This window comes from Carica papaya, chromosome 7 (assembly GCF_054855325.1).
Source record: "Carica papaya isolate Zhongbai chromosome 7, ASM5485532v1, whole genome shotgun sequence".
Taxonomy (NCBI): Eukaryota; Viridiplantae; Streptophyta; class Magnoliopsida; order Brassicales; family Caricaceae; genus Carica; species Carica papaya.
The window spans coordinates 21,447,872-21,469,851 of NC_142315.1; the positions used below are offsets into that span (position 1 = coordinate 21,447,872).

At 35.8% G+C, this 21,980-nt stretch overlaps 1 protein-coding gene across 4 annotated transcripts; it reads left to right on the forward strand.

Moving 5' to 3' along the window:
* The first annotated feature begins 275 nt into the window (after window positions 1-275).
* Window positions 276-20,992, forward strand: LOC110818533 (Tesmin/TSO1-like CXC domain-containing protein). Of its 4 annotated transcripts, XM_088207071.1 has the most exons (10): window positions 276-1,032; window positions 1,426-1,479; window positions 2,025-2,132; window positions 3,340-3,517; window positions 3,804-4,163; window positions 4,335-4,438; window positions 4,513-4,607; window positions 11,062-11,124; window positions 19,382-19,801; window positions 20,362-20,992. In XM_088207071.1, exons 1-10 carry the CDS (start codon window positions 725-727, stop codon window positions 20,622-20,624), a joined length of 1,953 nt encoding a protein of 650 aa, XP_088063197.1. In that variant the 5' UTR covers window positions 276-724; the 3' UTR covers window positions 20,625-20,992. The 4 variants fall into 4 exon arrangements, with proteins under 4 accessions (XP_088063197.1, XP_088063199.1, XP_088063198.1 ...); XM_088207073.1 differs by lacking the exon at window positions 11,062-11,124 and having other exon boundaries at window positions 277-1,032; XM_088207072.1 differs by lacking the exon at window positions 1,426-1,479 and having other exon boundaries at window positions 277-1,032.
* Window positions 20,993-21,980: the final 988 nt, after the last annotated feature.

Sequence of the window (21,980 nt, forward strand, 5' to 3'; positions counted from 1 at the left end):
TTTTAAATGAATAAAAACTTAAATGCAAAAGAAAAAAAAATATGACGGGGGAAAAATAAGAAGATAAACAGTAAAAGGGTTTATTTTCTATTTAAGCCTGTAATTGTCACTTCCTTTATAGACAAGTTTATGCACCACTCGATCGGACGGTCAACACTGATCACACTCCACTTCTATGAATTCTCACCGTTAGATCCTCGTTTTCAATATATACCGTCAGATCAAAGAGCCACGCGAATCTTACCGTCCAATATATCCAAAAATTGAAATTTCAAAACATGTTAGAGAGAGGGAGGAGAGACGAAGAAGAAGAAGAAGAAGAACAAACAAACCCCCTCTTTTGCTCCCTTTTTAACATTTTGCTTCTCTCTCTCTCTCTCTCTGGCGGTATCACTACACAAAAACCCTACGCTTTCTTCTTCGCAGGCTCTCTCTCCATGCGCATAGATCAAAAATCACTCTTGAGATTTTCTCTTTGTCACACTCCTCTTTTTTTTTCGGTTTTTAAATCTTGGGCTGTGCAATAACGTATTATCCTATAATTTGATATCTGCCCGATGTTGGATTGTTATTGGATCCGAAATTTCTTGAATTCGAGCTGATGTTGGAGAATTTTTGCGATTAGCAGAGAATAATTAGTGGATTGAGGTTTATATTTAAGTGGAAGAAGAAAAGAAGAATTTTTGTATATTCTTATTGTCAAAATTTTGGGAGTTTGAATTGGATGGGGGAAGGTGGTGAAGGAGGGGAATTCCCGCCAAAAAAGGCTCAATCGGACTCGGCTGATTTACCGGCAAAGAAGCTCGCTCGGCAGCTGGACTTCACCGGCAGCTTAGGCGGGGTCTCGGGGAGTGTGGCTCTTCCGGAGCACCCGCAATCTAAGGTGACAGCAGTGGCAGCAGCAGCAGCCAACACTGCAACAACGACAACGCAGCAGGCGGCCGTGCTAAGCCAGCCGAAGCCAAAGAAACAGGTGGTGGTGATGCCCGCGGCGCCGTCGATGGAGGGGGCTCATGCCTCAGTGAGAGCTGTGTAAGTCTGTTAAAATCTCTTGCTTTTCTGGTTGCTTCTTGTGTTTGAGAATTGATTACTGTTTTGTAGGTTGGTTTTGGGGGGGGGGGGGGGGGGGGGGGGGGAGGGGAGAGGGGTGTTCTGCAATTTGTGTTCTCGTGCCTTTAATTGTAAAAATTAATGCTTTATTCAAAAGATAGGTCTTTTCTTGGGGGACTGTGTTTGACAGTTCTTAGGATATGTTCCTTGTGCTAATTAATAGTCTGGTTAGTTGATATCCTTGCTGATTGATTGCAGTGCTAAATTTGCTATTCTTGTAATGGTATAGGAAGGACGAATTATCTAAAAATAATAATTTAATCATTTATGCAGTTTATGCGAGTTTGCTGGTTGATTGTTGAACGTTTTTTTCAGGCATGTTGGTTCTGAGGCGAGAGGGAAAGGGAGAGAATTTATGATCGATCTCGTGTGAGTTTAAATTGGTTGGTTGGAATCATCTTGATGTCTGAATTTAAATTTTCTCGCATTTGACTTTTTTACTGAGCTACCATTGAAAAGGAATGAGTGAATTTAGTTCCTTTTATGGGGATTTGATTTTGGTATGACTCTATTGATCATTTTATTAGCTTTTTTTCCTTTTATTTCCTTTTTCTGAATAATAAATTATACCTCTAGTAATGCTGACCCAATGCTATTTCTGTTTTACATTTATTTTGGTCTTTGGTTCGCCCTCCTGTAATTCTAAGAAACTTGATTTCCTTTCAATTTGCAAAGTGCAGTTTTATAGTGGTACTTCAACTGCAGTTTTATTGTGGATGATGTATGATGACTTCAAGTCCTGATACTCAAATTTTTGATGCATTCAGTTGAAGCTTTTGGGAGTGATAGTGCATGAAATGATTGGTCTACAAATATGAAATCATTTGCAATACTTAACTTTAATGTTAAAACTTCTAAAAAAATGCATTCTCTACAAATATAGATTCTGATACAGTATTGAATTTCTTTTGTAGAAAACCCGAATCTCCCAAGTCAAGGACAAGACCTACAGTTGAAGTAAAAGATGGTACTCCAAAGAAGCAAAAACAGTGTAACTGTAAACATTCACGTTGCTTGAAGTTGTAAGTTCATCATATTTCTTTATATTTATGGTCCGAAGTTGATTTTCATCTGTAAGGCTGAAATAATCATCTCTTGGATTGGTGCTCCTATGTTTTATTAGTGTGGCTCAGGTGTCTGTCTCCATCTGCCTGGCTGTGTTCGTGGTCTGGGTACTTTCACATTTTCTGGTTTGCATGGAGTGGCTATAATCTTTGGCATGTTACATTTTCTGTCTGCTACTACTTCCCCAAAAAGCCTTTATAATAGACAACCTTCCTCCTCTCTATCCTTAATATGTTTCTTCTAAATATTTTATCCTATTTATGCTTTCCAAAAGAAAAATTGCATCCTATTTATTCATGAAAGAAGTGAATCATATATGGATAGCATGTGTTTGACTTGAGTCTGGATGATGCTTGCGATGGATGTTACGATCACTATCCTCATAATGTTAAATCCTATGAACTGCAATATGGCACCTAGTACTTTTAATTTTAGCAATTTAAATCTCATACTTTATATAATCTTCAAGTAGCTTGTTTTGACAGGTTAGAGGCATTAATGGTTGTTAGAAGTCACATGATTAGTGGATAAGGGTCTCACATGGCTGTAGGTGGACAATTGTTAGGATCCTTTTTTCCATTTCTCGTAACCCATTATTAAGCATGCACAACTCTATCTGCTAATGCAAGAAAAATGAAAATACCATGAAGTCATGTGCATTGTGTCATAATTACCTTCATCACCTGTTGATAGAGTAACTTTTGCCATTAATTAATGTCTCCAGCCTAAGAAAAGATGAAAATTGCCTGAAGCACGTGGTTGGTATTGCTGTTAATTAGAAGTATGAGTTGCAAATTGAAGAGTCAAAAAAATACTAACATCCTGTTGGTAATAAACCATATCTATCGCTGATAATTTGATGAGAAGAAGCATATGTTAAATCCTTATTTCAGTCAGGAATCTGGAGCAACAAACCTCTGATTTAAACTGGTTTTGATGATTTATGCATGTTAGTTTACATCCTGGGTATCTAGGGAAGCAACCTGGCCTTTTGCTTGGATTTTGAATATATGTAGTAGTTGACGCTAGTTGGTGTATGTTGACAATTTTTTGTTCCTTTATTATTGTCAGTGTCAATAATCATTTAAAAACAAAGTTGTGCAACTTGTTAGTTGCTAAACTGGATTTTCATTATACACTTATTTCATTCAATATCTTGATCAGGTATTGCGAGTGTTTTGCATCTGGTATATACTGTGATGGGTGCAACTGTGTAAACTGCTATAACAATGTTGAAAATGAAGCTGCAAGACGAGAAGCTGTGGAAGCAACTTTGGAGCGTAATCCAAATGCATTCAGGCCAAAAATTGCAAGCAGCCCACACGGTGCACGAGATAGTAGGGTATGTGGTTCAGCTGTTCAGGAAAGAACAGTTCGGAAAAATTGATCAACTTTCTTAGAGAAAACTAACAAGTTTCCACTATAAATGATGCTCTTACCATGAGACCTAGATATTCGCAGATAAGATTTAAAAATCCAGAATATTGAATTTATTCCTTCCACTTTAATTTACATGCTTCACCCATTTAGCTCTCTGGTCTTTCTGTTTTGTTATCCTTTTTTGTTTTGTTTTTTTTTTCAAATCTTTTTCTTGACAAATGTTGGGGCTGGTTTCAAAATGATTTCAGGAGGAGGCTGGGGAAATTCTAATGCTAGGAAAGCACAACAAGGGCTGCCACTGCAAGAAATCAGGTTGCCTCAAAAAGTACTGTGAATGCTTCCAGGCTAACATTCTATGCTCTGAAAATTGCAAATGCCTCGACTGCAAGAACTTTGAAGGAAGTGAAGAGAGACAAGCTCTGTTCCATGGTGACCATGCAAACAATATGGCATATATTCAGCAGGCAGCAAATGCCGCTATAACGGGTGCTATTGGATCCTCTGGCTATGCATCCCCACCAGTTTCCAAGAGGAGAAAAGGTCAGGAACTGTTATTTGGGCCAGCAGCTAAGGATCCATCTATTAGCAGGATTGGACATTTTCAACAGGTAATTGTAATGTGAATTTGACAAAGGAAGATCTCCCGCCTTAGTAGAGAAGTATGATACTCTTTTATAAAAATTTTAACAAGCTAATAGACTTAATCCACATTTTGTTTAAAAAAGAAATTACCTATTCAGCTTCTGGACAGTTTTTTCTATAACTTCTATTTAACTCAGGCAAACAATATCAGAGCTGCTGCACCCTCTTCTTCTTTGTCTTCTGTCTCAGTTGCTCGTGCAGGTGGAAATGCAGCATCAGGATCTTCAAAATTCACATATAGGTATATCTGGTTGTATTTGGGAATGCATGCTATTATGCATTGTTTGAATACTAAGTTGTAAATTTTGATCGAAGGTCTCTCTTAGCGGACATTATACAACCTCAGGATTTGAAGGAACTTTGCTCAGTTTTAGTAGTTGTAGCAGGAGAAGCTGCAAAGTCACTTGCAGGTAAACTTCAGTAGGAAGGTTCAAGCTTAGATTTCAGTGTAAAAAAAAATGAAACATGTTTTCTCTATGTCATGGTTACTGATTGTCTCAATGTGGTTGCATGTAATTGTTCTTTGGGGAACAGGGTCAATTACTTTGTTTTAAGTACTTTAGAAGACATTGGTCCCAAGGTTTATTTAAGTAAGAAATACAAAGAGAAGTTTGAGAAGAAATTCCTTTCTAAAAAGTCCGTAGATATATCTATTTGGTTTTGAATAGTTTGTAATAGAAGGCTAATTTAGGAAAAAACAGTAGAATGTTCAATTTGAAAGTCTCCATAGTCATATCTTTTTAGTTAAAAAGAGTTCCACAGATCAAAAAACTTATATTTTAAAGTTAGTGGAACTGTGTAGATGCAACCTTGTGCTTTCATTTTGTTTTTGGAAATGAAAAGTGTAACATATAGTATTAATATGGCTACCAAGGGGTGCCAACCCATGTGCAAAAGAATATACAAGTCTATCAACTCGTGAATAAGATTTTTTATATCCTCAATCGATTGTGGAGAATAATCCTATAACAAAAAACAAAGAGTCTAGAATCATCTGTTCTTAAGTAGATTAAACCCATTCTCATCATCCATCCCATCAAAATCTTTTTGTTCCTCTCCGTCCATATCACCCAAAAGATGGTAAGTAGTATTAGTTCCACATGTTACCTCCTTTTCCTATTGCTCCTCGACGTCCAAATATCCTCTTTGACTGATCCTGCCATCACCCAACTAGTGCCTAACAATCCATATACCATAGTCCAATGCCTGTACACCACCAAACTTCAAAGTATTACATGACTACAATTCTTCTTTGCCCTCTTGTAAAACTTTCAAATTTTAAGAACCTGATACAACGGAAGTTTTGTTTGAAAAGATCAAAAGTACATAAGCTAAAATCACTCGTAAGAAAGGCTAAAACTTTAAAGAATAATACTAGATTATGTTAAAATATATATAAAAACTGTTACAACTAAGTCCTTTTATAAGGTTTGTAGCAAGAAACTGAGTATTAATATGAAATCCTAAGAATTAGGAAACTAACTAGAAATAAGAAATTCAAGGAAACTAGGAAAATAAATCTTTAAAATTGAACTAGGAAGAGACTAAATAATGAAATAATAATACTTAGAATAAAATTAGGAAACTTGTGCTGCATCAATCCCCTCCTTTTGAAGAAAAACCCTTGAGTTTCATGGTTGGCAAAGAAGACTTTTCAGGAGGATAGTACTTGAAAATATTGGTAACGTTAAAAGTATTGGAGATATTCATATGAGTGAGAAGATTAATCTTATAAGCATTATTACCAATCTTCCTAAAAGAGACCAATCTTTTTGTCATTCAGCTTGTTGTAAGAACCTTGGGGAAAACAATGTTTGTAGAGATGAACTATCACCAAATTACCCTTTTTGAACAATTTAAGATATCAATGTTGATTTACAACTGTCTTATAATGTAAATTTGCATCTTCTCTATTGTGTTTGGCTTCTTGGTGAATTCGTTGTACACACTCTGCAAATTTCTCTATGCTAGGATTGGTATCAGCAAAGAGAGGAAGTCAAATTAAGTCGACTGTATGTTTTGAAACACTGATGTAGACAACTTTGAAAGGAGTTGATGTGGAACATAAGATCAACAATGCATTCGAACCCATACATACACAATTAATATAAAAACTTATTCTCTGAATAAACCTTTCTTACTTAACTCACAATCAACCTGTGATTGGAACTAAGGTAATTGGATAAAGAAAAGGAATTGATGAAAACACCATAAGAGCTACCTTAATAAGTTGAAATCAATTCTCCACTCAATAAGAAGATTGGATAAACCTCCTCAAAGAACAAGTTAGCAGTCGGTTATTTAAGCTTGAAAAGCTTTGTTGTTTTATTTTTGAATTGAATTGATTGATTGAAAATAATCCCAACGAGGCCTAGTAATAGATGTAGGCCATGAGATTCCTAAAAGAAAAAGGACTCCTAAATAATCAATGACTCCTAACTATAATGCTTATCTTGGACTCTTTAAAGATCATAATTTACACGTGTTAAATTTATATAATAAGGACTCTTTACTCTTAAATTAAGGAAGAACAAAATGCAAAGACTCTTTAGGATATAGCTGACCATGTCTTTGGAGTAGAGTGTTCGGCAAGGACACCTAGATTGAGATGAGTCTTGGCTTTGTAGTTGAGTAATATTTGGCCATACTTGGATAGGATGAAAACTCTTGATTCTTTATGAGATTTGAAGTTGAATATCCAACCATGATGAGAAGAGTGTACATCAAGGATTGTTCCAAGATGTGTGCTCAACTTCCAACACATGTACAAGGTGTGAAATAACCTGAGAGTCCAAGAAATTAAGGATTTTTGAAGCTTAGCTTGTAGAGAGGTGTGTGGTTGAATGATCATGCTTCGTAGGACTCCTTGTTGATCGGTTAGTATTTGACTATGATATTTTATGATTTAATTATTTGAGATGATGTAATTAGAATTTTACGAGAATAGTAATCTCATATAATTAGAATTTTATTAGAATAATAATTTTTTTATCTATAGGTTAAGAATTTTATAAATATCTCAGGTGTAACAACATAAAGGGTGTGAAAAAATAAATTTTATATTTTTTTTCCTAAAATTAACATGGTATCAGAGCCAAAATAAGACTATTTTAAGGTTCTAATTTCAATATATTTTCTAAATTCTAAAATAACAAAATAAGTTGAGTTGATACTCACTTATCGAGATCTAATCTCACCACCACTCTAGATAGAGTCGCAGCCTCATCGCATGACCGCCCTTTGACTCAGGTGCCCGTCTCCAGAATGTGTGAGCCACACGCGCTGCTGGAGCAGAAGCGTGTGAGCCACACATGCTGTTGGAAATCATCTCCTTTGGCTCGAATCGGCCTTTTAGTGTGCGCACGGGGACCGACTTTGCAGATCCGGCGCATATTTCCCTATGTTGTGCAAACTTGACCGCACCGGAACAGATTTCGCGATCCAGCTCCTCCACACGCGAGTTGCTCCGACTGTCCTTATCTGGTCATTTTTCCGGCTCCTCCGCGTGTGTTCGCCTCTGGTTTTGCGGTACCTGCGCTAATCCAGTTCCTTCACGCATGAGCTGCTCCAACTGACCTTCTCTAGTCCTTTTTTTGGCTCCTCTGTGTGTGTCTGCCTCTAATTTTGCGATACGAGTCCTGATCCGGTTCCTTCGCGCGCGAGCCGCTCTGATAAGCCTTCTTTGGTCCTTTATTCGAGTATCGCTGCGTTTGTCGCCGGACTGGTTTGTTTCCGGTCACTGACTCGGGGCTCGCAGCATATTTCCCTTTCTGATCTAAGCTTGTTGTTTCTAACTCTGTAGGTGTTGGTTAGAAGTTTTGTTCTATCCTTGTGAGATTAGTTACTGGGTGTTGTTTTTTCTCTTTTACTTTAAAGCATGACAAAAATAACAAACTCTTCAAAACTTGATCTGCAATTAAATCATGTGTGATATTTTTGCATAAATTTGAGGGGGAGTGTTGATTATAATATTTTATTATTTAATTAGTTGAGATAATAAAATTAAAATTTTATGAGAATAATAATATAATGTAATTAGAATTCTAGTAGAATAATAATTTCCTTATTTGTAAGTTAAGAATTCAATAAATAATTCAGGTGTAACAACATAAAGGGTGTGAAAAAAATAAATTTTATATTTTTTTTCAAAAAATCAATAGTTGAGATGAGTTATAAATTGATAAAATTCTTGTCGATGAGTTGGATTGGAAGTCCATGATTTATAGGATTCTTTGGTGCTTAGTTTTGGTGAGTTGTAGGACAAGTTGTTGGCCACCTCTCCAAAGGCCTAAAACATTTGACTTCCTTCTTTCATGGGTCTCTAGACACGACCCAAGACTTCCTTCTTCATGGATCCATTCTTGAAAATAAGCTTAAAAGTTTTGCTTGAGAGTTTTGGCTCATGATCTTGTGATTGGTCCACTTGACATAGTGATATTCCCTCCATATAGCACAAGTGCATCTTGAGTTGGGTTCATTTTATCTTCATATGGACGGACTTCTTCATGAATTGTGTCTTGATCTCCAATAATGTGGCCGCGATCTCTTAAGCTCATGTGGCCATGAACTTCCATGTGTTATTGAGCTCCCATGTGGCCCATTAGGATTTGTGCAACCTTAATATCCAAACTGTTATCTTGAGCCTTACTGCTCTGGAATTGGCCCATTTTCAAACAATTGGTGTATTGGCACCATGATAGTGCTAAACCTTCTAATAAGCCGCTTGTAAAAGATAGCTAAGCCTTCGAAATTTTGCACCTATCACTTTGTTTTAGGGGCTGACAATTCCTGAATTGCCTTCAGCTTGGCATCATCCACCCGTATACCATCTTTTCCCACAATAAATCTAAGGAATAAGAGATGATCAGTGATAAAACTACACTTCCTAATATTGATATACAATTTATTAGCTTGTAAGGCGATAAAAACTTCCTTGAGATGCTCCAAATGCTCATCCACATCTTTACTATAGATAAGGATGTTATCAAAATAAAACACCACAAATTTACCAATAAATGGGTGAAGAACTTGATTCATGAGCTGTGTAAATATACTTGGCGCATTAGATAATCCAAATGATGTCACTTGCCATTCATAGAGGCCATCTTTGATCTAGAAAGCTGTCTTCCACTCATCACCAGGACGGATTCGAATATGGTGATATCCACTCCTTCAATCAATCTTAGTGAACACTACAGCACCTTCTAATCTGTCAAGTATATCATTAAGGTGTAGAATTAGGAAGTGATACTTGACTGTTATTTTGTTGATGACACAACTGTTTATACATATTCGCTGACTACTGTCTTTCTTAGGAGTTAGTAATGAGGAATTGCATAGGGGTCCATGTTTTCCTGAATAAAAACTTTATGTAACAATGTGTTAACTTATCTTTGTAATTTTTCATACTTAGAAAGGCACATATGGTAGTTTGGCAAATGAGGTAAACTTTCTCAAAATATCAAATCAATGTTGTGCTGAATATTTCTCACAGGAGGCAATTCATTAGGTAAATCACCAGGAGATAGATCAGAAAAAATCAGAAATTAATTCCTGGACTCTGACTGGAATCTTTTCAGTTGTGTCCGTTGACCCCCTGACAGTTAAGGCTATCGCACATTTAGTTTCTTGATTTGCTCAAAGAAGTTTGGACCCGCAACAGTATGAAAAGCGGGTTACCCTCTTTTTTGACAAGATTACCATCCTTTGGTGGAGACTGTGGGTACTAAAGCGATATTCTTATCATGTCATCAAAATATAAAAGTATTCAACCTTTATAAGTCACATCAACATCATACTGCCATGGTCTTCCCAAGAGAATATGACAGACATCTATATCTATCATGTTGCAGACAATTTCATCCTCTTTCTGATCGATAAAGGAACTTTGCAAAATTCCATCACTTGAACTTCTGGTCCTTTCTTAATTCATGCTCTTGTATGGAGACAGATGTTTCTCGATTGCAAGTTTAAAGCCTTCACATTCTCGCTACTGCCTCTCTCAATAATCACATTACACGCTTTATTCGGAATAGTGCAGATAGTTCGAAATATTTTGTGTCGTTGAGAATCATCTAGTTTCTTTGGAGCGAGTAATATTCGTTGAACAATGCAAGAAACTTCTTCTTCGACATCTCATTCTAAAATCTGAGGAACCTTATGAATATCTTATTCGTTCGCTTGTTCTTCTGTACCACCACCTTCTTTAACAAAGGTAACGGCCTGCTGATTTAGGCCATTGTTCGAGAGATGGCTTGGTTGGTGGCAATAGAAACATTTGCTGAGGTTAGGCTGCACATAAGGGTCATTGTTGGTTCACCGTTGTTGTTGATTTCTATCTTGGGCATTGAGTATTGGGTATTGTTGTTGTTGGTTCATTGTTGGTTTACTGTTGTTGTTGATTTCTATCTTGGGTATTGGGATGCGTGGTGGCTGAAGTTCGGCCTCGGTTTTGCATTGAATTCTAGCCTAAAGGGACATTCTTTGTAGTATAATCCTTGCTTCCATAAGCTGCTGAACCCCTTGGACTGGAGGCCTTCTTGGCTTGGTCGTCTAATATTGTTTTGAGGACGCACTAAAGACCTATTAATATAGTTTTCTACCTTCATTGCCAAGTTAACTGCATCTTGTAAGGTTCAAGCACTTTGAAAAGCCAAAAGATCTTGAATCACAAGTTTTAAGCCTCTAATATAGCAAATAATTAACTGATCCTTTGTAACACGATTATTTAAATGATAAATTTCCTCCTTATATTCATTCACAGTGTGAGTAGCTTGCTGACAATTTTGATATTGCTGGTATAGAAATTGCTGATAGTCTGGAGGTAAAAATCGCCTTTATAATAACTGCTTCATCTTGGACCAGTTATGGACATGTTATTTTCCTTCATGTTGATGATTAGATTGAAGCTGTTCGCGTCAAGCAGAGGTACCACATTTCAATTTATACATCATGAGCTTCACTTGATTTTCCTCTGAATATTCAAAGAAATTTTTAATAATATGAATCTAGTCGAGAAAATCTTTGATGTTCAACCGTCCGTCAAAATTGGGTAAATCCATCTTCATCTTAAATTCTTTGGTTATTATGATGTCATTTGTTAGCCTGGTTGTTGAAATGAATATTATGATCTTCGCTTGATAAGTAGCCCAACCCTCACAGTTGTCTTTGACCGGGGTTTCGACGCTGTTGGTGGCGTAAATTGTCTCTGTCATGCAAAGGTGGAAAATGCCTATATGAATTTTCGAAATTTGAATGAAATTTCGAAAACCCACTGCTGGAGAATCTCGTCCAGGTCTGAGATCATCATTGCCGGCTACCAGAGGGGCTCACTGGTAACTGTCTGCCTCGCGTTGCTGTTGTTTGCCCTGTTGCGTTCGCTTGTAGTCCCACAGAGAAGGTGAACCTTGCCAGTCGTCACGATTTGGTGCACAATCTCTGCAATAATGTTCAGTCGCGTCGGTTTTTGACCGGATCTATGACCAATGACAGTCGATGTCGCTGTTGAAGGTCACCGTCAATCACCCCTGATGAGGCCAACATACTGAGGTAGCCAACATACGTGTGATCTGCTTCCTTTGGGTTTTGTGGGAACCTTTCTGTAACACCTGGGAATCACTCACAGTTTTCTGCCTTGCTGTGACAAAAGTCAGAGTTGCAGGTGTCATGTTGTTCATCGTGTGGATCTGGTCGTTGTTGAGCAGGTTCGTATTTCTCTTGATAGATAACACAACTATTCTCTGGGTTATCTGTCGAAGAGCTTTGTCGATTTCATCGAGTCTTTGCTCGATGTTTTCGATCCTCCATTTGTTGTTAGTGGTTCGTTGTCCACTAGAACCATCCTCAGTTGTCGAATCGAGGTGAAAATCCTTGCTCTGATATTAGTGCAGAGAAAGTTTTGTTTAAAAAGATCAGAAGTAGATTACTTAAAATCACTCACAAGAAAGACTGAAACTTTGAAGAAAATTCAGACTTGTATTAAGATATATCTTTTATTTATAAAGTAGTATTAAGATATATCTAAAAACTATTACAATAAGCCCTTTTATAGGTTTTTAATTAGAAACCGAGTAGGAACATGAAATCTTTAAAAATTAAGAAACTACTAAAACTAGAAAATCTTAAGAAAATTGGAAAATTAAAATAAATTTTAGGATTGAACTCGGAAAGACTAAAAATAATAAAATGATAACACTTATAATTAAACTAGGAAAAGTGTGCTGCATCAGAACCTCCAATAGCTTGTTGACTTGTCACCAGTCAAGCTTCTGATCACTTTTCTGCCCCTTCTGCTTCAATTAGATATCACTAGTTTAGAACACACAAATATTGTTTTATGTAAATCACCTTTTAGTGGATAATCTAGAAATAGCTGTTCTTTTTGACCTTTTTACCCTGTCATTTTGTATCTGGGTTGCATCCCCTTGGTCTCATTTATTCTTCTTTCTATTTGTATCTCTTAAAAAGATTTGTTACCATTGAAACTGGCCTATAATGAAGATGGCCTATTGGATTTAGGTGGCCTATAATAAGATAGCCTATTGGATTTAGCTAATTGCTTCCAGTTCATGGTTCAAGAAAAGGATGCAAGCTTCTCATCATTCTTGGCCTTTTATGTTAAGCTAATGAGTGGTTTCGTGTTTTATGTATAAAAGATATACAAGTCGGAGGAAAGATTATTCATATGTATTCAGTATGTAGGGGTATGTATATAGATTACTTTCTATGTTAAGTTTTATATATAAAAAGATATGCAATATAGAGGAAAGATTATGCATTTTTATTTTGTACATAGGGATATGTATACGAATTACCTTTCTACAATTAATCATAGACATAATTACAGAATAGAACTATAAAGGGCAAGAGATCATTATGCAAGATTGAAGGTTGGCTGATGGAGGATTCATGCTGGATCTTGTATTAATGGCTAGGTGATTTGATGACATGTGCGGATTTGCTTACAAGCTCCTCAAAATTGGTGTGCCATCAAGGACCTTGATTCTTGGTATACATTAAAGAAATATCAAGGAGCTTGGTGAGAAAGCTTGCCAATTGATCTTTGGTAGAAATGACGGAAGTCCAATTCAATTTGCTTCATTTTAGTGTGGAAGATTTGTAGGCACATAGGAAATTGTCACAATGATTACAGGAGTAGATGGTATCATGACACCCAACTCAGATAAAAGATGTCAAATCCAGGCTATGGTTATAGAGGCAGAGTCTCGGTACTCAACTTATGTGGAGGATTTGGTGATAGACTTTTGTTTCCTGAAGCACTATGAGACAGGATTGTCTCTAAAATATATGATATATACAATGTTGGAAGGGTGATCATCTTTGTTATTCGCCCAATCGGCATTAGAGTAGGCTTGAAGATTGGATGAAGGTGTGTAGAAGAAAAGGCTGTGATAAATAATGCTTTTGAGATAACATAAAATGCATTTGAACGTAACAAAGCAAAGCTAAAAAAGGATAATGAATGAACCAGGAGAGCTTGTTGATTGTATTGGCAATGTCGGGTTTGGTAAGGACAAGGCATTGTAGAGCATCCACAACTTGTCTGTATTCTGTAGCATGGGTGCAAGGTAAACATCGTGAAGATGCATAGGAGAAATAGATACGGGGTTGAGAACATTTTCGTCTTAGTATTCTAAGACCTTCGTTTAACAAATTCTCCATTCATGGTTTTATTGACGAAATAGCTTACATATATAGGAAAGACCTCCGCTATTTTTTTTTTCAATATCGTAGGATCTGACTAGTCCCAATTACAACCTAATATCTACTTCATCTTGTTCTTAAAAAACTCAACTTCTTGTTCGTTTCGTTCCTAAGTAAGTCAACTTTCCTATCTTGATTTCTCTCTTAAATCATTCTTAAATAGAAATCCAAGCCAAACCCACAAGGAGTACACGATCGTATCTTTTTCTTTCGGGCTTATAGTTCCCTTTTTCATGCTTTGACTTAATTGAGTATAACAGAAGGTTTGATTTGTTAGCAAGTTGATTGAACAATACTTCATAGGGTGATTTCGTTTGCAAAACTAGAGCAGGGAGGCAATTGAGGATTTATACAATCAGAATGGAGGAAGAGAGGTTTGGTGTAACAATATTAAGTCAATCTCAACCGAATGTCAGTATTTCCTTTCTGATTGGCCATTGTTTTTGTGTATGAAGGGGGTTTGGGAACAGGAGATGCCACGAGAGGCAAAAGATGTTTTAAGCTTAACATATTCTTTCCCTCCATTCGAGTAGAGAGCTCTTATTGATCATTGGAACTAATTTTCACAAGGCCTTAAATTTCATGGGACGAAGCCACACGTTTAAAAAATGATAAATAAACATAGGATAAAAATTAAAACTTGGTCCCATACTGACATAAGATAAGATCTAGAGGAACATGTCTTTTTAGACTAGATTGTCAAAAAGGAAGTTGATAGATTTTATTACAACAAGAAGACGCACAAGAGAGCTTTGATTAGAACAAGGCAATGATAATTTATTGAGAACATGAGAGAAAATGGGGCTAGATAGATGGTCTGGTTATGAATGCTAGGTTTCTTTAGGAGTGAAGACATTGATGAGAGTTGTGAATGACGGAAACCAAGACAGAAGTATAGACGGGATGCAAAATAATATCAAGTTTAAAGGGAAGTGGTAAGGGAAAAGGCAGCACTAATATGAGAACTCTCAAGTACCCATTAGGCTGCAGCATCTGGCTGCAATTTCTGCATTTTCAAAAGCACTTTGCAACCAAATGAATAAAATTAAAAACGCTTTTAGCCAAAATTAGAGTTAAAATCTGCTTTTTATAGATTTAACATTAAAAGCTAAAAAATATTAGTTTTTAGAAAACTGCTTCTGCTTTCAACATTTTTTTTCCAATACTGTTCTTAACTAATTTAAAAAATTGCACGCTTCTCGTTTTTTTCACATTGTCCAAACATTGACCATTATCATTCGCTGGCTGCCGCTTGCTGCCTGTCAGCCTCCCTCTGCCACCGTGGCCGCCCTGTGCTGCTGCTACCTGCAGCCGTCCTCCGCCGCTCACCTCTTCACTGCCCACGCACCGCCACCTGCAGCCTACTGCCTCGCTGCTGTAGCTGGCCACCGGCCATCATTTACCGACCACTCTTTGCAGTTGCCGGCCATCCTTTGCCTCCACTGACCGACCTCCTCCGTCCTCCACCATGCTCCAACTGCCTCCCGTTATCATCCACCCTTCTTAAAAATTCAAATATTACTAAAACTAAAAAATAATTATTTAATTTAATTTTTGTTTCTTAACATTGCTATATAAATAATCATTAAATTAGATTTTTCTTTTTGTAATTAACTTTTTTTGTTAAGTACATATATTATTTATTAACTGTTATATATACAAATATATATTATATATATACACTATATTTATCGCAATACATATACTTTTTGTATATATTGTATATAACATATATATATTTCCATATAATATATATATAACAATATATATATTATATATAATATATAAATTCTATATATATATTAATAATATTATACAAACAATTATTTAAATGAATTTTTTAAATATATTTTGTTATTTTTTAGTATCCAAATCTATTTTACCAAACTCTTAACTTTTGTTTTGGCTTATTTTCTTCTAATACATTTTTTAGTAATTTCAGTAAAACAGTTATTTTAACCAAACATTCAACTTGTATTTTTTAAGTTGATAGCATTTCTTATAGCTATTTTTATCGAATACCTAACAATGTCTTAGTGAAAACGGTTTTATTCAATAATTATTTTAGCTGTACTTTTAACTCATAGCAGAAGCTACAACTGTTGCCAAATGCACCCTAAGACTTGAACCATCTCTAGTTTGGTTTTCATCATTGCCTTGATCAAGTTGATATTAAAGTTTCCAAGATTGTTGGTCATTTGGTGACGGACACTTGAATCAAAAAGCGAGTCATCTCCAAGGTTGGCAATTGATTGACCAAGAGTGATTCTTTGGCATGAACATGGGAGTTAGCAAAATGGCTACATTTGTCTCATATAAGAGGATAGTTGGAGTTAGGCTACTTATAAGATCACAGGCTACGGTCTCGATAGAAGGTTGAGAAGTTTCTTGAAACACAGTAGAGGAGTTGGTAGGGTTGTATTTCAACGAGGTATGGTATTTTTCTTTGGAGTAGTTTGCGATCAGAACAACAATCTTAGTGGGGTATGGCACGCATTATTAGTATGTTTCATGCTCAATGTTGGCAACAAGTCTTCAAAGAGGAAAGGTTGCTTGTGAGCACGTAGTGTAGTAGACAATTCCTGCTATTCAAGTCCTAACCCACCATCTAAATAAATTCCGTCTATTAAAGTTCTAATCTGTTTAGGATGTGGATAGTGAGATCCTCATCATCAATGGGATATCTGATGATTCTCAATGCTTTTATAGTTTCTTTCATTTATTGGAGATATCCAGCAATGATTCTGGAGTTGGTAGAGATGGGCACGGGTTTCATAAAATCAATATTAAATTTATTGATTTCATAAAATCAATATTATTAGAGACAGCTGGTTTGGGTTTGGCAAAATCTAAACTTGACTCAGTTGTAAATATTAAAAACCTGAATCGGCTTTGGTCATGGGGTAGATTCACAAAATTTATTTTGTTTTTGGGCCAACCGGGTTTCTAACATAAATATATGATATATTATATATATGCACTAAACTAAAAAGTATATACTATATATATTTTTATCTAAAATTAAAACAACATGGGTTGGGCTCGGACGAGTTCTTTTGCTTCTAAATCCAAACATGACCAATCCACACTTAATTAAAAATTAAATCGACTTGACCTGGCGATAGATTTTATTTTCTTTGGCCATCCCTGCTCCTCATACTAGCCCAGCTAACAAAAAACATTTATCTGTATCTGCACTATATCCAAAGCGAGTTCAGATGACCTGTCCCCAACTGTTGGAAGGTTTATTTGTCACCTATTCTGTTACTTGTTTAAACCAAAGAAAAAGAAGAAAGTAAAATCTTTTTGTCGCCAGCACTGTTTACAAATTCGCAATTCTAATATTTTCTGGGCTTTTTTTTTTCTTTCTTTCAACCAATATACGTGCTGAAATTTGGTCTACAGAAATTTCACCATCAAATGCAAGCCTACACATTTAACAAGCAACAAAAGATCTTCGTTGTTTAAAGAGAAGAAATTGAATGTAAAAGACACGAAAGCAAGGAGAAGAACAGTCTCCTTGGCATGGTCTTAATAATGTCTTTTTTCTTTGAATTGGTTATTGGTCATTTACCTGATGATAAGAGATGGGATAGGGTCTAACTGAGATCTATAGAACAATAGGGTCAAGAGTGAGAGATGGTTGGCGAACAGGACGATGAGAAAAAGCTCTAACCATCTATGTAGTGGTCAAATTGTTGATTTTTTAATATATAGCTTAATTTTTAACATGGACAAGTTACAGGGTGAGTAGACTGTTTAACCCATACACCAGTACCCGTTATTGGTATACACTTTTCCACTTGTACCTGCCCCATGACCTATTTATTTCTTCCATTTAACTGCTCCATCTGGTGTGGGCAAGGGCAAGGTACTCAATAACCTGCTCCAGTTTCCGTCCCAACTGTCAGTCAAAAGATAGCCTTTCTTTGAGATGTGGGGCATGAGAACGAGATACATCGGCAAATTATCTTGTTTGCTTGGACAAAGTATTGAGGGAAGTGTATGCAGTTTGGGATATGGTTATTACTTCATGAGGACCAGTAACCTGCAATGAATGTAGCTAAGTTTGGTAAGCTTAGCTGGTAATTCTGCTGCTGCTAATAGGAAGACATTGGAGGTATTGGGGAGACCAAGGATTTCATTGGAACTGGAGGTAGTGAACCACATTGATACAAGAAATATAGGGAGCCTCATTGGAGCAATGGATGCTGTGGTAAATACGGAAGATATGCAAGCTGGAGGAAAGATTATATATTTTGTTCAAGTATGTAGGTGTTTATGTATAGATTGCATTTCTACACTTACCTTAGGCATGAGTACAAAATAGAATCATACCAGGCAAGAGATTATTCTGCAATATTGAAGGTCATACGATGGAGGATTAATGCTGATACTGTATTACTGGATCTCTCTATGATTAGCTTACATTATATTCAATAATTTTTAGAAATTGGAATGAAGTCTTAACACATTTTTTTACGTGTGCAGTTACAATTATCCATCTATCTGCTTGCATGCAATGATTTCTCTTTAAATTTTTTCCTGAGAGTCTTTGCTAAAGCGAAGCTGACAACAAGTTGCTTACTTTATTCTCCTTGTTTCGTAGTATTTATAGCATTTTATGTCAGCATCTCTGTGCTAATCATATCTTCGTGGTGTATGTTGTCTCATCTACCATTTTCTTGTCAAAGTTTCTGAATATTATGTTGCAAATAAGAAGTCTGTCAAATAAAGGGCATCTGCAATATGACTACTTTGTTGTTTGCCAGTTGTTTTAACCCATCTTCCCCTCAAACCAAAGAAAGAAAAACAAAATAATAATATTTCAGCAGGGTATTGCAGATAATATTTCAGGAAAGGACTAGCTAGTTGCATTGCTTTTGGTTCTCCTCCAGTTTGGACATAAACCATATGACCAGTGAAACAATGATATTTTCATGAGCAGAGAATTAAAAGGATGATTTATGTTAGGCCATTTTCTGTGAGGAAGAAATGAGACTCGGGGGTCTACCATCATGCTACTGACGAGTTATGACTTCTCATGAGTATGGATATTAGAGTACTCTTCTGAAATCTCCCGTTGCTTGCACTCTAAATAAGTCCAGTTTGTGCAACATTACTTGCTTCTTTAAGTGAATTTGTTCCCACAACTCTACCAAGGTAGTAAGATCCTGGCAACACTTCAAGTAGGATTTTATCTAAGTGAATGTACAATCTCAGTCTCTCTGCTATCAAATATTTCCTATTTGAAAGGTTGGCTGCCTGACAACTAGACTAATACCTTGGTGTTGATTTATATTTGTACAACTAAAAGATGTTTATTTTGGCTTGTGTTGAGAATTTGTACTTCTTGGTGCTTTTGGATGTCATTAGGCAAACTTTACATGTATTTCTCACCTTTTGTGTTGTTTCTTTGTTACGGACTAATGATTTTTCCATCAAATTTACATGCATCCAGATCAAAGAAATGCAGCAAAAAAGCGAGCAGAAGATCAGACCGAAGTCACCCTTGCTTCGGCAATTCATGATCAGCTGCAAAGCCATAAAGATTCTGATGCTGAGAAAACTGTTGCTGGTGATTGCTCTAGTGCAAACCAAGTGGATAAAGTTGGAATTGATGATTCCAGTTCAGATGGCGTTGATGCGCTGAAAGGAAGGCCAATGTCCCCAGGAACTTTGGCATTGATGTGTGATGAACAAGATACAATGTTCATGGCAGCATCTTCGCCTAATGGGTCAATTGGCCATGGCTGCAGTATATCTTCTCAGTTGCCTCATGGACAGGGCATGACAGAGATTTATGCCGAGCAGGAAAGGATTGTTTTGACAAAGTTTCGAGATTGTCTTAATAGGCTTATCACCTTTGGTGAGATAAAGGGTAAGTTTATCTCTTCTTATAAATGATGTACAATACTATGAAGGGATGAAAAGGTATGTCAAGGGTTTTGAACGAGTAAAACCATATCTGGTTGCAATAAAAACACTCAACGGGAGAAACTCTAACACGATGTCTGGAATAAATTCAGAAATATTGTGAAATTTATTAATGCAACTAGAAGATATTGAATTGTGTTAGAATAACAGAAAAGTGAGTTCATATAGAACTGAAATAGTAAATTTTAAATTCTACCAACATTTATATTATTTATAATGAATAGTTAAATTTCATATAGAATTATGAATTCAATTTTTATTCATTTAGGCAGGACTCATTATCTTATAGTTAAATTAGTTGTGGTTTACAGATGAATATCTCACAAATTTTGAATTTGTTCCAGACATAGTGTAACCAAAATAATCAATCCATTTTCTTCTTGATTTTTCAAAAGAAAATGCTGAACAATTTCGTGTCTGTCTGAACAGCTGTATGGTTAGCATGTTTATATCTTTTTCACATTAAAATAGTTGGAAATTGACTATGCTGATCTTTCTTGACAGAAACAAAATGTTCCTCCTTAGCTCGTACTGAGATAGGGAATCAAAGAGATCCCCTAAGTAATGGCACTGCGAATGATAGAACCGAAAGTGGGAATCAGCCAGGACCAATTTGCAATGGTGTTGTGAGAACTACTGGTCCACCTACGATCAAGACATCTCAGATGGTTACAACAGTAGTCCCAACATCAAATAATGATCTTCCTAAATTTCCAGCCTTCCCTGAAAATGGGGATTCAAAACCCAAGATTGAAAAACATATGTAAAGAAGAGAGATTTAGTGTAGAAGAAGATCAGCCTGACGTATGTTTCCCCATTCCTCTAACTCTACACAATTGTTTATTCTGGCTTTGCCATTGACGAAGATGCAGGTTCAACTTTGAAGATGACACCAGGCCTCATTGTCAATTGTCCGAAACATGATTAATTCCTTAGTTTATTAATATTTATTAATATCCATTTTTCGCGCAGAGTCTCAATTTGAGGTCAATTGATGTAAATTGCATACCCTTAAAATTTCAAGATTTATTACATAAATATAACCTGCAGTTGACCTTCATTGCTGGTGCTCGCAGTTTCTTTGATGTAGCATCAAACATGTTCTACAGGAATAAACAGCTGTTTTTATAGTTCATCCAAGTTTACCTTTTAAAGTATTAGTCACAGCTCCAAGTTTCGGTCTTTGCACTAGGCCAGTTTACAGACTGGATTTTCAAGAATCTCTCTCACTTCGGTACGGTAAACAATAGAGGAGAACCAAAAATGACTGATGAATTACCGAAAACGACCTCCAGGGTTCAAAGGGCCTGCAAAGTCTACGTTTCTTTGTTCTTTTCATTTTTAAGGAGAGGACTAATAGTAGCATTAACCCTGCGTCATCTTAAATTTCTTTTTTTTGTAATTCTCATTGAAATCTTATATTTTAATTTCTGACCAGTAAAATTTAACTATAATCTGTACAATTTGATTTATATTTTCAATTCTACTGAATTTATATACCTTAATTAGTCAAGAACAGGATTACAAAAGTCATTTTAATAAAAAACTTTGATGTAGAATTCTAATCAAAATTTCAATTGAAAAATTATATGCTGGAGCTAGAAATGCATATCTTATCTTTCAATGTACTTTATTATTGGATTTTTTCTGATGTGTGGGCTTAATGTGACCCTTAATGTAGATTTTAATATGTGTTTCAGATTATCAATTTAATGGACTTGTTTAAAAATGATAAAATATAGTTAAACAATATTGAAGTTTAGTAGATCAGATTTAAATATGAGTTTATAGTGTACAGATACCATTTTTATGATGGATAAAATGAGAATTATAAAATTTAGTCGATATAAAAAGTGGTTATGGTCCTCGAATCAAAAGATCATCATTTTATTTTTTTAAAATCTCGTCATCAGAAAAAAAAACTAATTTCAAAGCGTATTATTGATTCGGACGATCTTACTGCCGGATGTGAGCAAATCTTTTACGATGGATTTAGATACGTTTCCGATTATATTTCTCTTTAATTTAAGACAATAATATATGTTTAATTTTTTACAGATTTGCAGATTTTTAAAAAAATTTTGTTCTAATAATTACTATAAGAGTCATTTCTTATATTGAAT

What these genes read in the sequence shown, in the direction of transcription:
- LOC110818533 (XM_088207071.1), top strand. Translation starts at nt 725, where the DNA reads ATGGGGGAAGGTGGTGAAGGAGGGGAATTCCCGCCAAAAAAGGCTCAA. An exon ending in TCTTCAAAATTCACATATAG is followed by an intron (nt 4,439 to 4,512) that starts GTATATCTGGTT and finishes TTTTGATCGAAG; the next exon opens with GTCTCTCTTAGCGGACATTA. An exon ending in GCTGTTCGCGTCAAGCAGAG is followed by an intron (nt 11,125 to 19,381) that starts GTACCACATTTC and finishes ACATGCATCCAG; the next exon opens with ATCAAAGAAATGCAGCAAAA.